The sequence below is a fragment of the Ananas comosus genome, linkage group 23, assembly GCF_001540865.1.
Source record: "Ananas comosus cultivar F153 linkage group 23, ASM154086v1, whole genome shotgun sequence".
Lineage (NCBI taxonomy): Eukaryota > Viridiplantae > Streptophyta > Magnoliopsida > Poales > Bromeliaceae > Ananas > Ananas comosus.
Genome location: NC_033643.1, coordinates 465897 through 483602, shown reverse-complemented (window position 1 = coordinate 483602; position 17706 = coordinate 465897). Strand labels below are relative to the sequence as shown.

At 35.4% G+C, this 17706-nt stretch overlaps 3 protein-coding genes across 4 annotated transcripts; 2 read left to right on the top strand and 1 right to left on the bottom strand.

The window, feature by feature from the left end:
- Positions 773-4472, top strand: LOC109727987 (probable mannose-1-phosphate guanylyltransferase 1). Its single transcript, XM_020258240.1, has 5 exons — positions 773-923; positions 1964-2095; positions 2636-2698; positions 2813-3052; positions 3394-4472. Exons 2-5 carry the CDS (start codon positions 1985-1987, stop codon positions 4063-4065), a joined length of 1086 nt encoding a protein of 361 aa, XP_020113829.1. The 5' UTR covers positions 773-923; positions 1964-1984; the 3' UTR covers positions 4066-4472.
- Positions 5433-9321, bottom strand: LOC109727761 (CASP-like protein 5B3). 2 transcript variants are annotated; one of them, XM_020257941.1, is made up of 3 exons: positions 8871-9321; positions 6656-6761; positions 5433-5799 (listed from the first exon to the last, which is right to left on the bottom strand). In XM_020257941.1, exons 1-3 carry the CDS (start codon positions 8999-9001, stop codon positions 5602-5604), a joined length of 435 nt encoding a protein of 144 aa, XP_020113530.1. In that variant the 5' UTR covers positions 9002-9321; the 3' UTR covers positions 5433-5601. The 2 variants fall into 2 exon arrangements, with proteins under 2 accessions (XP_020113530.1, XP_020113529.1); XM_020257940.1 differs by having other exon boundaries at positions 6629-6761; positions 8871-9309.
- Positions 11731-15958, top strand: LOC109727802 (aldo-keto reductase family 4 member C9-like). Its single transcript, XM_020257984.1, has 7 exons — positions 11731-12048; positions 13508-13558; positions 13850-13926; positions 14059-14146; positions 14395-14667; positions 14921-15172; positions 15604-15958. The coding sequence occupies exons 1-7, from the start codon at positions 11761-11763 to the stop codon at positions 15685-15687; spliced, it is 1113 nt and encodes a 370-aa protein (XP_020113573.1). The 5' UTR covers positions 11731-11760; the 3' UTR covers positions 15688-15958.

Genomic DNA, 17706 nt, shown 5'->3' with positions numbered 1-17706 from the left:
TTTTAAATGATTTTTTGTCTAACTTACAGATCTGAAAAATACGGCAAATATCAAACCCCGGAAAACCGGTTTTTGTTTATATAGGTGAAAGTAAACCGGTTTCTTGAACCGGAGAAAGTGAATGGGAAAACCGGATCCAACGAAACCACACCCCGTCCTTCGAGGCGAGTGAGGCGCCGAGTGCACGGAGTCTCGTAAAAGCATCCGCTGTTTTATTCCAAACAGCAAACAGGTCAAATAAAGTGCGTGCGTGGTGAAGTTACAATCGCTTAGGCTGTTTAAGAGTTACGTGTAGATTCAAAAGCTGTTCGCTGTTTTGGTGACAACAGCGAATCCTCCTCAAAGTCACACTTACGAGCAACGAATTAAATGTAAAAAATAATGATTATGAATGTATTGTGTTAAGCTCTAACAACGCCCAATTTAAACTTTCTTAGCATCTAATTTTTATAATAATTATTTCTACTATTTCCTAATTTTATTTTTATTTCAAAGAATTATTATTCAATAAGATAATAAAAATGTCATATTTAATTTACAAACTACAAAATGATGTAATAAAAACGTAATAAAATTTTATATTTTAGCATATAAAATAAAATATTTTGCTATTTTTGTGGTTCATGAAATATAGTAAATAGTTCTGTGCAACAAAATAAAAATAAAATTACTCTTTTGAAACAAAACGGTGGCAAACCTTAAAATAGTCTAAACCATAAGGGGCTGATTACAATTTTATTTTCGAAAATAATAAATTAAAATTTAGAACGGGGCTTATAAATAGGAGAAGGGAACACTCCCTGCGCCGCTGAGCCCACAAGGGTTGGTGAAGGTCGCTTCTTCTTCTTCCCTCTGTCGCCGCGAGGGAAGAGGAAGCGAGAGATCGAAGCTTCCTCCGCACTCTAATTCGATCGTCTTCCTCGGTATGATTCGTCGATCTCCCCCAGTTCGCATCCTAATCTCTTAGATTTATTGCTAGATCTGTGTTCCCCCCCTCTTTTTTTCGAATTATTTGGTTAGTGGATCGATCTATTGATGCATTAGGTTTTAGTTGAATTTAGCGGCTTCATAGTTTAATCTCTAATGAATTTGGTAAAATTTAGTGTTTTCAACGAGCGTTAAGGATGGTCTTTGTTTTCTTCTTAACAAAGATCGAGTTCTCATTATCTTTTGTAATTTTTTTTTTTGTTGTTCTTAACCTTGTTCTGCTACAATTTTCTTCATTTTTGTAAGTTTTCTTTCAATTTTAGATATGCGTATGTATATAAATGCTCGACTTATATAGCAGGGATCCAACCCCCTTACGCTGAGCATATTATGTGCCTATAAATGCTTTTGGCCGTTTCTACAAACTCATCTGATTCTAACTTGGTCAAAACTGATGTGGTCAACGCTTCTCTTGCTAGGTTTTAGAGGATTAGGCACGAAAAACTTCATCTTGGAGAGGAATTAGGTTCATCTCATAGCTTTTATACTACTTGCGTACCACTTGTGTTTAGTAACTTTAGTTTAATGGTCACTGATATTTGTGCTTGTGGTTTTACCCTTTTCTCATCTAACAGAATGTTTTGGCTTCTCTTATTGAAGAAGCCAGCCTGTATTTCTAGCTTGAAGTTGTAGTCGGATCCAGGTCATACACGTAGCGACAATGTCCTCTTTAATCATCGCAATTTTTACGCATCAGAAGACACCTGTGTATAGCTCTTTGCCCTCTTTAAATTGCATTGGCTTTCATGAGCTATACAGGGGCATTAGTACCTTATCTCTTCTTCAGTGCTAATAGCACTTTTCTTTTCTCTTTGCTTGTGTGGGCACTGTTTTTTTTTTTGATAGTTGGTATCATAATCGTGAGCTAATTAGGATGAGTTTCGTGAAGGATTTTCTCTTTTTAAGCTTGTTGAGCGTGCATGCATGGATTACTGCAATCCTTTTTTGGTACTGACTCATGCCATATTGGTAACAGAGAAGAAGGGGGCTATTCACCATGAAGGCACTAATTCTAGTTGGGGGCTTTGGTACCCGCCTTCGGCCTTTGACGCTCAGCGTGCCTAAGCCTCTTGTTGATTTTGGCAACAAACCCATGATCTTGCATCAGGTATATGATCTCTATCCTTGCTTCTTATGTTGTGGGGCCTTTGTTCTTTTTAATTTCTGGTTTCTAAAAGTAAGATCAATCATTCTGTTAGATGAGAAAAGTGAATAGAAATGTATCCTATTATTTGAACTAAATAACTAGTTGCTTCAGTGCTATGTCTTCGTCAATTTTATCTTCTCTCTTCCCTTGTGAGTTTAGTTATTGTCGTAGAAAAGCATTGGAACTTGACAATTAGAGCTGTTGTTAATATCATTGATAGAAACTTTCTATCAGTTTGGCGAATCCCCAGTATTCTCTTTTTTCTTCCTTTCATCAAAAGAATCCTTTTCCTACAGGTTTACTTGTTGGTCGGTGGATGTCCATATTTATTATGGATTTTCTACTAGCTGTGAAACATAATGAACAATTTATTTCTGATAGAATAAAATAATGGTTTATATTTTATATTTTATACTGCTTGTATTGGGTAGTAGAGTTAGTTTATGCATTTATTCGTGCAAGCTATACATTCCAATAACAAAATTTAATACGTCTGATCAGATTGAAGCCTTGAAAGATGTTGGCGTGACTGAAGTCGTCCTAGCCATAAATTACCAACCAGAGGTAATAAAAAAAGATAAGTCTTCTTTTTTTGGTGCTTAAATAGTGTAGTGAATGAATTACTAATGCAGTTAGTTCTGCAAACCCAATATTGAGGCGCCTCTGTTCTATTATCAGGTTATGCTTAGCTTCTTGAAGGACTTTGAGAGTAAGCTTGGCATCAAAATTACCTGCTCCCAAGAGACTGAGCCACTTGGCACTGCGGGTCCTCTGGCTCTAGCTAGAGACAAGCTTATAGATGGGTCCGGTGAACCCTTCTTTGTCCTAAACAGTGATGTCATTAGTGAATATCCTTTTGGAGAGCTAATAAAATTCCACAAAACTCATGGTGGAGAAGCTACCATAATGGTGACCAAGGTAAACTCCTGTTTCTTATATGGATTTGTCTTTTTCCTCGTTTTGTTGCATGTAGGCTCCTGCAACTATGGTAGATTATGCAAATATCCTTTCAATTTTGGTATTTGCGCACATGCCGTGTGCTTCCCTGCCAGGGTATATTTGCAGAAACAGTTTTTGGATGCCTATCCTGGCAGAAGCATTAATGCGAGTAAACACTGTTTTACGGATGCACACATACTGTCTTTGCAGAGCTATTTACATAGTCTTGCATATGTGCAGGGCTTATTTATGCAGAAAGAACACTTTTGTTTATTTGTTTTCTCCATTTCTATTTCATCTGTAACCTTACTGCTTAACAGGTCGATGAGCCATCCAAGTATGGTGTTGTAGTCATGGAAGAAGAAACTGGAAAGGTTGAGCGGTTTGTAGAAAAGCCAAAAATATTTGTGGGTAACAAAATTAATGCTGGAATCTACTTACTAAACCCCTCTGTTTTAGACCGGATCGAGCTAAAACCTACTTCGATCGAAAAAGAGGTTTTCCCGCGAATTGCAGCTGATCAAAAGCTATATGCGATGGTCCTCCCTGGCTTTTGGATGGATATAGGTCAACCAAAAGATTACATTACCGGACTAAGGCTTTATCTCGATTCCCTTAAAAAGAAATCACCCTCAAAACTAGCCAGTGGGCTACATATTGTCGGAAATGTTTTAGTCCATGAAAGTGCAGTGATCGGAGAAGGATGCTTGATTGGGCCTGATGTGGCTATAGGACCGGGATGCGTGGTGGAGCCTGGTGTTAGGCTGTCGAGGTGCACAGTGATGCGTGGAGTGCGGATCAAAAAGCACGCGTGTGTCTCTAGTAGTATTATTGGGTGGCACTCTACAGTGGGGCAGTGGACCCGGATCGAGAATATGACTATTCTTGGAGAGGATGTGCATGTGGGTGATGAGATATATAGTAATGGTGGGGTGGTTCTCCCTCATAAAGAAATCAAATCAAGCATTTTGAAGCCTGAGATTGTCATGTGAGCAGACAAAATGTAAAGAATTGCGAGTACCGTCAAGTAAAATTAGTTCGGCGTCTCTCCCTATACTAAAATTATGCATGCTTAGCTTGTTTGTCTTGTTCTCTTGAAAGCCTCAAGCTTGTAGATAGGGTATAATATGTCAGAGTCATGAGAAGATTGTGTTGTGTTGTACTTTCGTTATAGTTCGTCGTCGGATCGGTTGTGTTATTTCTTTGTTTCCTTCCCCTGCTGCAAGTGTAATAATGAAAGGGCGAGTTTTTCGCAATAAGTTGTCGTTAAAGCCTTTTTCATTTCTATAATTATTAGCTTGTTGAATTGTTTACTTGATATGTATCATTGAGACCAACAATCTCTCATGTTTCTTTTGTAATTTAATGCAATTTTTGCTGCTTGTGCTGGGGTTTGACTTGTCGGAATTCTCTCCTTTACTAAAAAATAGAGGCTCAATCTCATATCTCTTTTTAACATGATGTGTTTTTCCTTTGCCGTCGTATAAGGATTATTGATTACCTCTTGTGGGTGAACTGCAGTGAGGAATATTCATGCCAAAAGTGGAAACAAAAATAGCGTGTTAAGTGAAGAAAAAAGAGCTTCTTTTGTTCTTTCCAAAGATAGTAAAAGAAAAAGGAATCCAAAGATTCTCGTCGCACACGGGAATCTCTTTTAATCCGAATCACATGCTTTTCTCTGAATCAGCTGTTTCTAAACAGATTCTAAAGATCAAACTCCTCAAATTTTAACAGCTTTCAATTTCAAAAAAATTTAAAATAGGCCCACATAACTTTTCCATGCGGTTATAGCGAATTTGTTAGCGAGGTGGTCGCGATGTTACAATGAACAGAATATGCAGGATAACAAAAGTGTTGGAGAGAATTCATAATTTCCGCCTCACTGAAGTAGCTATCTTTCAACATCATCAGTCCTTTATTATGGGCCAAAGGCTGCTCTATTCATGTCTCAATCAAGTTCTTTCTCATCCACATGCCAAAGTTTGGCCAATTATAATCCAACATAATCCCCATTTCTAACCTGGTCTGTGTTTAGTAACCTGTCGCTGTGAGCTGACTATTTTAATTCCAACTACAACAGTTGTGACGTGGGATAAAGGGAGCCAAGATACCTACTCACTCAATTAATGGTTCATCATGGTTTTTGATAGAGAAGGCTAATTAAGTTTGATGAAACTAATTATGTTCTAACATGAAAGGTACCGACGTGGGATCAAGTGAGCCAAGATACCAACTCAATGGCTCATGTACGTCCGTGGCTACCAACTAAATGCCATAAATCTTCCTCTATTTTTAATCAATTGCATGACAAAAAATTACAGCCGTGGGTAGCTAGACGAATTTTCAAACGACATCCATGTAACTCTTGTAAAATTTCCAAGTAATCAAACAAATGCTTCAATCAACTACCAAAATCCCACCAATTTTCAACAAAAGGGCGTGTGGTTTCTGTGCATTTTACAAATTTGTGTCATTTACCAAAAAAGGGAAAAAGGAAACTGTAATACAACGTACACAAGATCATGTATTCACAAAGCAGCCAAAAGCCAAAACATTACAAGGGAGGAAGTAGCGATGAGCGACCATGCAATGAAAGCCAATGCGGTGGAGAGTTCGTATTTACCACAAGAGAACCACGGAAGCTTGCAGAAGTGCACATCCCTTTCAAATAATACCACCACACCGCCAGATGAGCATGCTGCTGCGAATGACAAAATTGCTGTTACCTGGATTTAAGACACAGCGATTGTTTCAGTTATTTGAAATCATCATAGTAATAGATCCAAACTCTGAAAATCTTTTTATTTACAAATATACCTGACAGAATCTGAATTTCACATTTCTTCTTCAAAAGACATACTCCTTAACAGAAATATATCCATGTACTTGGGGGGGAAAAAATCCCTCTTTATAAATTTTCCTAATACAAAACCATCTTTGAAGGACTCCCCGACTTATATTAAGGGTGATTTAGTAAGAAACTACTACTTCATTGTTTATGCATGAAAACTCAGATTTAAGACGAGTAAATACATGTTTAATTGATTTTGCAAGAGCACATACGTAAAAGCCCATAAATTACAGATTTATCTTGACATCCTCTGTTCAAGAAGAGAATGCATCACAGACAAACAATTAAAGAAACAGTATTCTAAATGCAGACTATAATTGACCAACTGCTGTTATTCGTATAACACAAGTTGCACCTTTTTTTTTTTTTTCAAGAGTAAAAGTGACATTTTAAATTTTTCTGGACAAATGACTCTCTTTCTACAACTCTAAACCCATTTTTCCCCCCTGTCAACAGTTTACATTTCGCCGGATTATAAAGACATCAACACACAAAGTGATTTTCACTTTTCGTTGTAACACATGACAAAAAGGCAAAAGTAAAATTTCCTGAATCTTCTTATTCTTTGAGAATACACTCTGCAATTTATCACACATCCCATCAAAAGCTTTTTGGACTACATCTAGGAAACCGTAGAGTTCAAGAAAGCCGGAAAATAAGCAAAATTGAGGCAAATAGAGGGGTAATCAAGGGTATATAATTACCCAGTCACCAACGACAAATAAGCTCACAAGAATTGGGTTATGGAGATCTTTCTTTAACTTCAAAGCATACGCATCAAGACATGCGAGTCCGAAGCTCCATAATCCTTGCAATCCCATTGAAGCAATCAAGTAGCTGAATTCAGAAGGCAAAATCAACAGTAAATGAAAGTCAAATAAAGACACCATCATGTAGCATTTTGTGTAGCAAACAATCTAGTAATGGATAATTAGCAGACTTGGTGATCCGAGCCCATCAAAGACTCTCCTACATGAAAGGATCTTTTTCTATCCAAATAGTCCATATTTTGACAGCCATCAAAAGGCCTAAGCCTTCAAGTGGCAATGTGCCAATACGAAACCCACAAGAGTATATTGGAGAAACAGTCATCAGAAAATGGCAAGATCCTGCTAATTGATGTGAACTCGTGAATGTAATATGAAATAGTGAACTATATGCTAAAGAAAAAGAACTGTAAATCAGTATATTAGCTCAATTTGATACCCTGTCTAAAAATTTTCTTATACTGAAATAATATCAAGAGAAGCAATACCATCTTTGCACCTTCCCCACAAAGCATGCCATAGAGTCTAACTAAAAGGCTCCGAGGAACATTTTGGATGAACAATTTAGCTGAACGAGACTATTAATTCATACCTGATATGATTCAATTTTTATGTGAAACTCAGAATATTTATTCAGATCAATATTTTAGAGTTGATTGATGATGAATCCAACAACTATAGAGTTCCATTTTGACAGTCATCTTGCTCTTCTTTATGCAGCCATCCACAGCAATTGTCCTCTTCTTCAATACGAGATACAAATATTTGCGAAAAACATTGCATTTTACGTTTCCCAATAATAAAAGCTAATGATCAGAATCACAGTAAATCTCAAAACAGAAAGCAGAACTCTTTAAGTAGGATTTCTAGAGAAATTTCCTTTATCTGAAGAGACAACAGCAGATTCAGGAAAGAGTTATGGCTGAAAAGGAACCATTTTATGGTTATAAAAATCTATGCCAAAATTGTGGAAATCATTCTGTGTTATTAGAGTAAAGAAGGCATGCAAACGTTTCTTTAGGCAGGACGGAGAATTCCCAACTTGTGTTATACTAAAGGAGTCAACAACTACCACTGGATAGAGAATGGTTGCTGGTGAAACTCGATGAAACTGCAAGCATAAGGGTTTGTCTTTCATTTCTTAGGCTCAAGCTGCAGAATGCATAACTCCAAACTTTGATGTACTGATATCCTAGTCCTAATCCTGCATAAGTTGAAGGGTTGATTTGGCTGATAGTTACAGATGATAAGAAGTTAACACCTTATATATAGGACAAACTAAGAAGTGATAGAAGATCTAACTGGATTGACTTGAATTAGTTATTTAGTTATAAAAAAGGGACAGAACCAATAAAGTAAGGAAGTTTACATATAACTTTTGAATTCCAAAGATAATCTATCGTACTTTTAGCACAGGCCACATGGCAAAAGCAGACTGAACGAACCATCTGCAAATCAAGAGATTAGAAAAACTTTTTTTTTCTGCTTTCATTCCATATACATATAGATAGCTATCCTTCAGAGTAGTGTTGTCCCTACATCTTGCTAAACCCCATGCATTCCCTCAAACAATACAAAAGTCATAATCATCACTATCGACATCAGATTTACGCCATCCCATGCAATCTAGCAACCGACATGTTATGCGAAATATTGGTGGCATAAGCATATCATCTTCAAGATTATAAGCAGACCTACATTATCCAACTGCTACCAAGCGGGCTCTTGCAGCAGATTCACATAGCTGTCGTGCACAAACACATAAATGCCACACAAGCATTACATGTATATAACTTCCAAAGACAATAAATTGTACATAGAACGGAATGCACCTATAAATACTAATCAATTCTACCATTTCAGTAATTAAGAACAGAAACACAAAAAAAACCGAAGTTAATATGTCTATTCTTCTGATTCATCTTAAAAGTATGTTCTTGTAAAAGAAAATCAATTGGCGTCTACAAGACAAATGATTAGCTGCAAGCAAAGCAGCTCCTTAGCGACAAAAAATAATTTTAAACTGCTAATTAAGCTCAAATGGTTACAAATCCTATCTAAAATAACTGAGGTAACACATATACAACTACTCCTATATCACACTACGAAATATGAAACTAGAACTAGAGAAGAGCTTTCAAAAGGCACAAATTTGGAAAGTGATCAGCTGAGATCGTACCAAAAAGCCGTGTAATTCGCAAACCCTAGAGCAGAGACCATCACTCCGATCGAAGCCCCAGCAAAAGCACACTGCCCCAATCTCAGCATCAAACCGCTCCATGTTCCTGGGCTCCCCAACAGCTCCTTCATCCCCTTCCCCCTCCCACCAAACCCCCCCCCAAACTCGACTACGAAACCCTAAATTGATGCTCCCGAGTGGCGATTTCTCTTCTTCGAGTTCCTCCCCTGCTCGGATGGGGAGGAATCTCTCGGTTTGGGAGTTCGTGAGCTCAATTTCCGCTTAATTCGGAGAAATCCCGCATTAGGGTTTTGCGATTTGGGGGTAGGAGAAGAGATTATTTGTTACTGAACGAAGGAATTAAGGAAAGTGATCGATGGTCGCAACTCGCAAACGAGGGGCCACGTCGGATTGGATGGTTGTGTTCGTCGGGGTGCACGTGGAGGTTTCCTATTGGCTACTTTTACCGCGAATTACTGTTAAAAATTGTCAATCTTGGGTGGCGCGTGCTGGGTATTAAATACTAAATACTCCTGTGTGAAGAATATTCCGTGAACCTTCCCCCAAAAAAGAATATTCCGTCAACTTCTGACTCATCCTAGCCGGAAGAAAAGAAAGAAGTTAACGCTTTTGCTTTACGGGTGTCTATTCTGAAAAATTATTTGAGGAAACAAAAATTCCTGAAAAAAAATTAATTTTTTTTGCCAATTTACATAAAAAATTCATAAATTTTAAATTTTTGTAAAATTGAACTGTCTTTTTAAATTTTACTGATTCGATTCAGATTTTTAACAAATTAATCAAAATACTCTTCTTTTTTTTTTGTATTTTTTTCTCTTCGTATTTTTTTTTTTTTCCCTTTCTCTCTGTACCTGAAAAACAAACAGGTAAACTATTTTTTTGGAAAAACCGAAAGTACGAAAAAATACTTTTCTAACTAAAAAATTTAAAATATAGAAGGTATGGTATAGTCTCATTAATTAGGACGGGCGTTAAGTTTTATAAAAAATAATTATAATTCATTTTAAATATTATTGCTTTTTCAGTTGCTCTTATTAGGCCCAAGGTTTTAATATTCCACCTCCCTTGATCATGTCTAGTTCGGTCACTGAGCAGATCTAAATCAGATTTGAAAATGTATATATAATTTTTTGTTAGAATTATATAATCAGATTTGTTGTATATCGTGTGGCCTTCACGAAGGCTCCAACCGATTGAGATTATTCCATATACCGAATACATTCTTAAATTAATACATCTATTTTTTCAATCTTTTATTTTATTAATATTTTTAATTCTATTAAATTAAATCACTTTTTATTTTTTAAACAAAAAGGAAAGAAAACGAGACTGAATGAAAGATAGAGATAACCACCACTGCCACCAACCCACACAGACTAAACAATCAACTCAATTATTGTAATTTTTAAAAATATTAAAAATTAGAAGTCAATAGAAAATAGTGATAATCACTATAGCTAACCACCTGACAGACTAATTGATTGATACTTAACTCCAAATTATAGGTTCTCTGTTTTAAATCATACTCTAATTGTGGGAAACCGCATCTAGGAGTGCTCACAGTTTGGCTTCAAATTGAAAATCAAATCAAATCAAATCAAACCAAATAAGATAATTTAGTTTGATTTGTATGGTTCTCCATTTGATCCGGTTTTGAAAATACCTAAAATTTGATTTTTGGTTCTCATTCAATTTCAACACATCCATTGAAATACTTTTTATCTAAATTCTTTACTAAATTTTATATTTATAATCAATATCTAATCACACATCGGCACAATTTTTTTAAATTCTATGTTTAGGATAAAAAAAATTTTATGTCACTTTCATAGTAATTCAATTTTGATTCTTAAATTATAAATTACTTTATATATATAAAAAATCTAAAGAGTAACTACAGACAAAACCAAACCAAAATGAATTATTTCGATTTGATTTGGATATGTTTCAAGGATAAATCGATTTGGTTTATTGCAATTTTTTTTAAAAAAAAAATTTTTAATTTGATGTGAAAATCGTCTAAAAAATGAATCAAATTAAACCAACTGCACCCTTGTAATGCCTTCAATTTTTTTTTTTTTGAGAGATAGATAGCACGCTATTCTTTTCCTTTTATTTCATTTAAAAATAAATTTAATTGAAACTGTGAATCAACAAGATTTTGAACTTGAAATTTCGAATACCAACCACTAAACTCTTTGCCACTTGCAGACAGTCTCTAATGCCTTCGAATTTTTAATTGTGAATACGCCAAACGTCATGCGTGAGAGCGTAGCCGCTTATAGTATCTACGCTGACCCATATATGGCTCACATAGAAAAAGCCAAAGTAGCACCTCCACAATTTCATTGCACATGAGTAACAAATGGATTCTCTCATTGCTTACGCAATTATGCCTCCCTTGCGATGAAAATATGAATTGTGTCCGGAAACAAATACCAAAATTTGAGAAATTCAATTTGGTTCCTTCTGGAAAATGTCTATTATTTTATAATTACAATATATATCATCAATAATAAATCAATCAATCATATTTTTTTAAAAAAATATTTGTTATAATTATATATTTTTTTTAAAATAGTATAATAAAAATATTTTTTATAATTATAATAAAATTAATAAATTTGTAACAAAATTATTTAATTTATTAAAAATATTATGTTATTAATATAAACTGCGAATTTTAGATTATTTTATTTTATTTTTTGCTGATAATTGTTACAACTTGCACTATTTGAGCCGTTTAATTTTGGCCTTGTCCTACTTACTATATTCGCTTTTCCACTTTAAGCAAGTATTCAATCCATAGTGCTCAATGAGAAGAACCTTCGAGTGATTACTGGTTACAGCACCGTTTTGGTACAACCAAATGTTTCCTTTCCCAGCACCAGCCCCCATCGGGCGACACGTGCCGTGTACACACGGGCGTGCGCACAAATGCGTCAGCCACAAGCCTATAAATGGGCTTCCGTTGCTCCCCCATTCGCTCATCTTTTTTCTCCGACGACGACGACGAGGATTCGTGAATCGCTCGCTCGGCTCCGCCATGGCTCGTTACTTCACCCTCAACACGGGCGCCAAGATCCCCTCCGTGGGCCTCGGCACGTGGCAAGCTCCCCTCGGCGTAGTAGGCGACGCCATCGTCGCCGCCGTTAAGGTCTCTAACCCTACCGTCTCCAATCTCTTCCCTGTGATCCTCTGTTGTGATTTTAAATGGGCGATTTACACTCTGATTTAGGTTGCTAGGCTAATGATTTGTGTAGATTTTGAGATCCGACGTGCGTTTCCTTTTCATTTGGTTATAATTTGTGATTGGTATGAGTTGATTGAGTTACTGAGGAGGATTAGGCCTACAATCTCCATCTACTTCCATTTGAATCAATATTTGTGAATTAATCAAACGGTAGATGAAAGGGGGATGATATTTGTTAAATACAAAGAAGAGAGGAGTGGCTAATTGGAATATTTTGGCATATCCTGATGTTAGTTTTACAGTAACTGCTTGTGATCTAGTTTAGGGCATAAAATAGTGATGGTTTTGTCTTGATGCTTCATTTCAACTAGGTTGATTATAAAATGTGCATTACGTTGAAAGCAAGAGATTAGGAACCTTTCTTACTCTTCTTTACTGTAACTGATGTAAGGAGCTCACGCATGATGCCTTTGTTTGAAATATGTATAGGTCTCTGTTTCAATTTTTGAAGCCTTTCAATTTATGTTTTGTTCATGTTGTTTGATGTATCATGATGGTGATTTACGTCTGTTTCATTTAATGCTTCGATGGTTCTGAAGCCGATTCCAATTAAAATGAGCAGGAAAGCAATAAAGTAAAAAAGGAAATTTGACATGTAATTTTTTTTCTTTTAAATACTATGTGTTTTTGTTATTTAAAATGGTTTTGCTATGTGTTTTTGTTCTTTAAAATGGTCTTGTAAAAGTCAAATGTAGAAACTAGTTTCAACAATTCTGACTCTTGCTTGGCCACCTGTGGATATCTGAACTCTATTTATGAAAGGAGTTTCTTATTAATAATGTCGGTTTTACTGACCGTCCCTAGAGCAAGTAGCAAGGGGCTTGGTGGTTGGTACCCGAGGCCCCAAGTTCGAAGCCTAATAAAAAAAATAAAAGTAAGAATAAAAATAAAAATAATGTTGGTTTTAGGAAACAAACTCTCGAAATGATGTCTACCATCCTGTTCCTTTAACATTTCACATAGTCCTCATGGTGTACCATGTTTTTTTATTTGTTTGGTTCAAACATCAATGAGACTCCTATTTCATTTTGTCAATAAAGCTAAGACCTCAAAGAAACTCCAAAAAGGACAATAAAAGATTTGTGAACAATATCTTGGGCTGTTTATTGAGTTTCGGGTAACATTGAATTAAGCTAAAGCCCTTCAATCAAGGCTGTGTTTTGTTGAAATTGGTTTATTCTTGTCAAAATGGAATTTATTATACTAAATTTTGATGAAGTTCTCTATGATAATTTCCAAAAAAGATGGAAATATCTAGTGTTAATAATTCTGCAACTCTTTGTTTTTTTCTTTCCCAAGAAAATCTATGCATTCCAGTGTAAATCCGAAATCTGATACTCTCTATTCCCTAATGTGGATGCAGGCTGGTTACAGACATATTGATTGTGCTAGCATATACAGGAATGAGAAGGAGGTAATTTCTCTAGCTCATCCCTTATAAAACATGCTCTTAGATGAGCATGCTGTTACTAAATTAACAAGTGATTTCATAATATGTGAAATAGAGTATGTTTGAGAAGTGCTCTGAGTTCTTTTTTTGTTGCTGGTGAATTATTGAAGGGATATAAAAAGCTGAGATTTTACGTAATATATGTTCTTACGTGTGAAGCATAATTCTCAAAATATCAAAAGCAATCTCTTAATTAGAACTTGTGATACTGCAAGAACAAGGCTTTATGCATGAAGTTTCTATTGGCACTTGTAGGTTGGCTTGGCACTAAAGAAGCTAATTGACGAGGGGTTAGTCAAGCGTGAAGATCTGTTCATCACCTCTAAATTATGGTGAGGCTCTTCTTTTTGTTCTTGATTGCCACATAATGAGCTGTTATACTGATCTTTTTAGAAGTCCAATGTTTCATCTCTCACAACTCTCTTTTTCTTTTTCCCCTAATACAAGGAGGATAATTTTTTCAGGTGCAGCGACCACTCACCAGAAGATGTTCCTGTGGCAATGGATCAAACTTTGAATGACTTGCAACTTGACTATTTAGATCTTTACCTTGTAAGTTTCTGATAAAGTTATTGTCTGTCTTATAGAAATTGTCAGTCCTCTTTTGACTATTATAAGCTCCATACACTTTGGTAATCTAACTAAATCTCCAGTTAAATCCCTCCAGGTCAGCACAGTCGTATATAGTTGTGAATAGTTAAATAGGCATAGATACCTCTTTTTAGAAGTACCTCAAATATTATATAGGACAAACTACTTTGATCACTTTAGTACCTAACCGTATTCCTATTTGTTTGAAGATCCATTGGCCATTCCGGGTAAAGAAAGGAAGTAGCATCAGCCCTGAAAACTTTGTCCAGCCTGATATACCTGCTACGTGGGGAGCCATGGAGAAATTGTACGATTCTGGTAAAGCCCGTGCCATCGGTGTGAGCAATTTTTCTTCCAAGAAATTAGAGGATCTGCTTGCTATAGCCCGTGTGCCACCAGCAGTCGACCAGGTGGAATGCCACCCTGGCTGGCAACAACCTAAGCTCCATGCTCTGTGCCAGGCAAAGGGTGTTCATCTCAGTGTAAGTTTTGCAAAAGTCATTTAGTATTTTTCTGGGGGGACCTAAAATACAGGAACAAACCCCCTTGGATATATTGTGATATGTACTTCATTGCATTTTATTATATATAAGTTTTGAAGTACAAATGACAACATGTTTAGGGAGGTTATTTACTTTTTTACTCTTTTTCTTGTTGTCTTTTCAAAATCTAAGTAGTTATCTTTCCTTTCGATTTACACTTTCATTAATATTCCATTTTGGGCTTGTCACGTAGGCTTTCTCTCCACTCGGTTCACCTGGTACCACATTTATCAAAGGCAGCAATGTCCTTACACACCCAGTCGTGAAATCAATAGCAGAGAAGTTGGGCAAAAGTCCTGCACAAGTTGCACTGCGTTGGGGACTTCAGATGGGGCAGAGTGTACTTCCTAAGAGCACAACTGAAACGAGGATAAAGGAAAATATCGACTTATTTGATTGGTCTATCCCAGATGATCTGTTCACCAAATTCTCAGAAATAGAGCAGGCAAGTAGCCTAGTTTCATATTTATGAAGGCAAATTATTTGAATTTTTAAATGCATTGATCTATAATAATGAGTGTTTTATCTACTGCTGTATATTTGCATATGTCATTCCATAACTCAACTTCTTACATACATGTCATCATACTTCAAAAATTGCCCCGAGATATATATTATAGGACTTCTCAAATCTAACCCTGTAACATCTGATTTTTCTTATGATCTTCCAAGGGATACCTGTAAAAGCCCCTAGTTATAATGAGGAGCTATTCAAAGAAACAGTTAAAATTTTTCGAACAAAGAAAAGGTGATTGTGTAAAATGGTTCCCCTATCCAAGCAATTTTGTCTTATGATCCTGTTAAGTTTGTTTCTGGGACATTTTTTTACAAAAGAAATGTTAGTTTCTGAGACATCCTTTGGTTTGTAATATACAGGCTAGGCTACTTAGGGGGAACTTCATTGTGCACCCTCAAAGCGTTTACAAAAACTTGGAGGAGCTCTGGGATGGAGAGATCTAAGAAGTGATTGATCTCCTTTTCAGTCGATGCATTGGTCCCAGAAATCTTGGCATTCCTAGTAATGATTCTACTTATTTTAGGACACTACCAAACCCTTTTTTTAACGTGATCTCCTACTTTTACATGTTTTCTTTTATCATATAGGGTCCTTGTTGGCAAGATGGGTAACGATAGAATTCAAAGAAGAAAAATATTATAATTTTGTAGGAATTAGTGCATTTTGATTGTAATTTGTCTGTTTCCAAGGTGGAAAAGAAAAACTTTTATTTTAGTGTTCAGAACCTTTGATAGTTAAATTTGTTATGGGTTGCTGCTTCTGAAGTTGTGCAATGAGTAGTCATATTTGAGCACAAAGTAATCATGTGATTCCATGCAGAGAGAATTTGCGCCACCATAAATCGCCATAAATTGACAGAAAAGGATTTTAGAGTTATGAGGGCACAAAATCACATTTACTATATCAACTCCAAATATTGTCGCATGGCAATTTTGTTCAAATTAACAAAGCAATCGCTCAACATGAAGAAACTTTGGGTCCTGTAAACTTCGTCCCTGTTTACTTCTTTGGTTTACCTATTTTAGATCATTGGATCCAAATGAGATTTTATTAATTTCGATAGTTATTATTTGGTTTATAAGAATCGGTTTCTGGAAATGACAATCCATTTTTGGCCCAATATAGCTATGATTTTTTTCTCCTCTTCCTTCATCACTCCTTTCTTTAATTTTAATTTTAATTTTAATTTTAATTTTAATAATAATAATAAATTAACTATTTTTAAATAATTCATCATTCTATTTTCTATTTTAATATAATATGATTTAATTTTTCGTTTATGAATCAATGCCATTATTATAAGTCTCCTTCTGAGCGGCGCTTGGGGCGAAAACGAGTCCTTCCATTTTATAAAGCTCCGTGTCAAGGACATTGATGGAAACCTTTGACCAACAGATAGTTATATAGATTCATAAATTCGTCACGACTGAAAGAGTTTTGGTTTCATTCGGAAAATCCATAAATCGAATTCAACTTTCTTATGCATAGATTGCAATGCCTTTATAATCCTTAGAACAATACCATCTATACAACTAAAAAATGAATATAAATTTTACGCTCTTTTATTTAAAACTTATTTTTTTATATTAATCTTATCATATTTTGTTAATTAAAAATTTAAATATAATATCCAAATTCTAGAATGAGAGTGTTTAAACTTGTATTCACTTTTTAGATATACAAACAACACTGTTCTACTCTAAATTATTAAAATATAATAGGACAGCGCAAGTACGGCAAATAAGTTATAAAGTGTTCAATTAAATGCCTGGACCTCACAACACAATTATATTGCCAGCTAAATTTATTTTAAAGATAATAAATATTCACATTTCCAGCTAAGTTTATTTCTAAATGAAATAAACGAAGCAGGTAGCGTGCTACCTATCTCTCAAAAAAAAAAAGATAATAAATATTCACGACTAAATATTGGCAGCTAAATTTATTAAAGATAATAAATATTGCCAGCTCCGTGTCAAGGACATTGATGGAAATCTTTGACCAACAAGTAGTTATATAGATTCATAAATTCGTCACGGCTGAAAGAGTTTTGGTTTCATTCGGAATCTCCATAAATCGAATCTAACTTTCTTACGCATAGATTGCAATGCCTTTGTAATCCTTAGAACAATACCATCTATCCAACTAAAAAATGAATATAAATTTTACGCTCTTTTATTTAAAACTTATTTTTTTATATTAATCTTATCATATTTTGTTAATTAAAAATTTAAATATAATATCCAAATTCTAGAATGAGAGTGTTTAAACTTGTATTCACTTTTTAGATATACAAACAACACTNAGGCCAATCGGGGCGCCGCGAAGCCTCTAGTGATAAAACGCCATCTCCATCCATTATGGTTCCAGCATTGAGATATCCGAGCTTCCTTGTTCGCGATTTGAGCATAGATGTCTGGAAACAAGGCGCTCAAAGATGTTTCACCAATCCAAATATCGGA

Bases quoted from the DNA above. Each gene is read 5' to 3' on its own strand.
- LOC109727802 (XM_020257984.1), top strand. From the start codon at position 11,761: ATGTTTCCTTTCCCAGCACCAGCCCCCATCGGGCGACACGTGCCGTGT. The intron at 12,049-13,507 runs GTCTCTAACCCT...ATGTGGATGCAG, and splicing joins CCATCGTCGCCGCCGTTAAG to GCTGGTTACAGACATATTGA. The intron at 14,147-14,394 runs GTAAGTTTCTGA...ATTTGTTTGAAG, and splicing joins ACTATTTAGATCTTTACCTT to ATCCATTGGCCATTCCGGGT.
- LOC109727987 (XM_020258240.1), top strand. From the start codon at position 1,985: ATGAAGGCACTAATTCTAGTTGGGGGCTTTGGTACCCGCCTTCGGCCT. The intron at 2,699-2,812 runs GTAATAAAAAAA...TTCTATTATCAG, and splicing joins CCATAAATTACCAACCAGAG to GTTATGCTTAGCTTCTTGAA. The intron at 3,053-3,393 runs GTAAACTCCTGT...ACTGCTTAACAG, and splicing joins CTACCATAATGGTGACCAAG to GTCGATGAGCCATCCAAGTA.
- LOC109727761 (XM_020257940.1), bottom strand. From the start codon at position 9,001: ATGAAGGAGCTGTTGGGGAGCCCAGGAACATGGAGCGGTTTGATGCTG. The intron at 6,762-8,870 runs GTACGATCTCAG...TTCTGAATTCAG, and splicing joins GCGAATTACACGGCTTTTTG to CTACTTGATTGCTTCAATGG. The intron at 5,800-6,628 runs GTAATTATATAC...TCTTAAATCCAG, and splicing joins TATTTGTCGTTGGTGACTGG to GTAACAGCAATTTTGTCATT.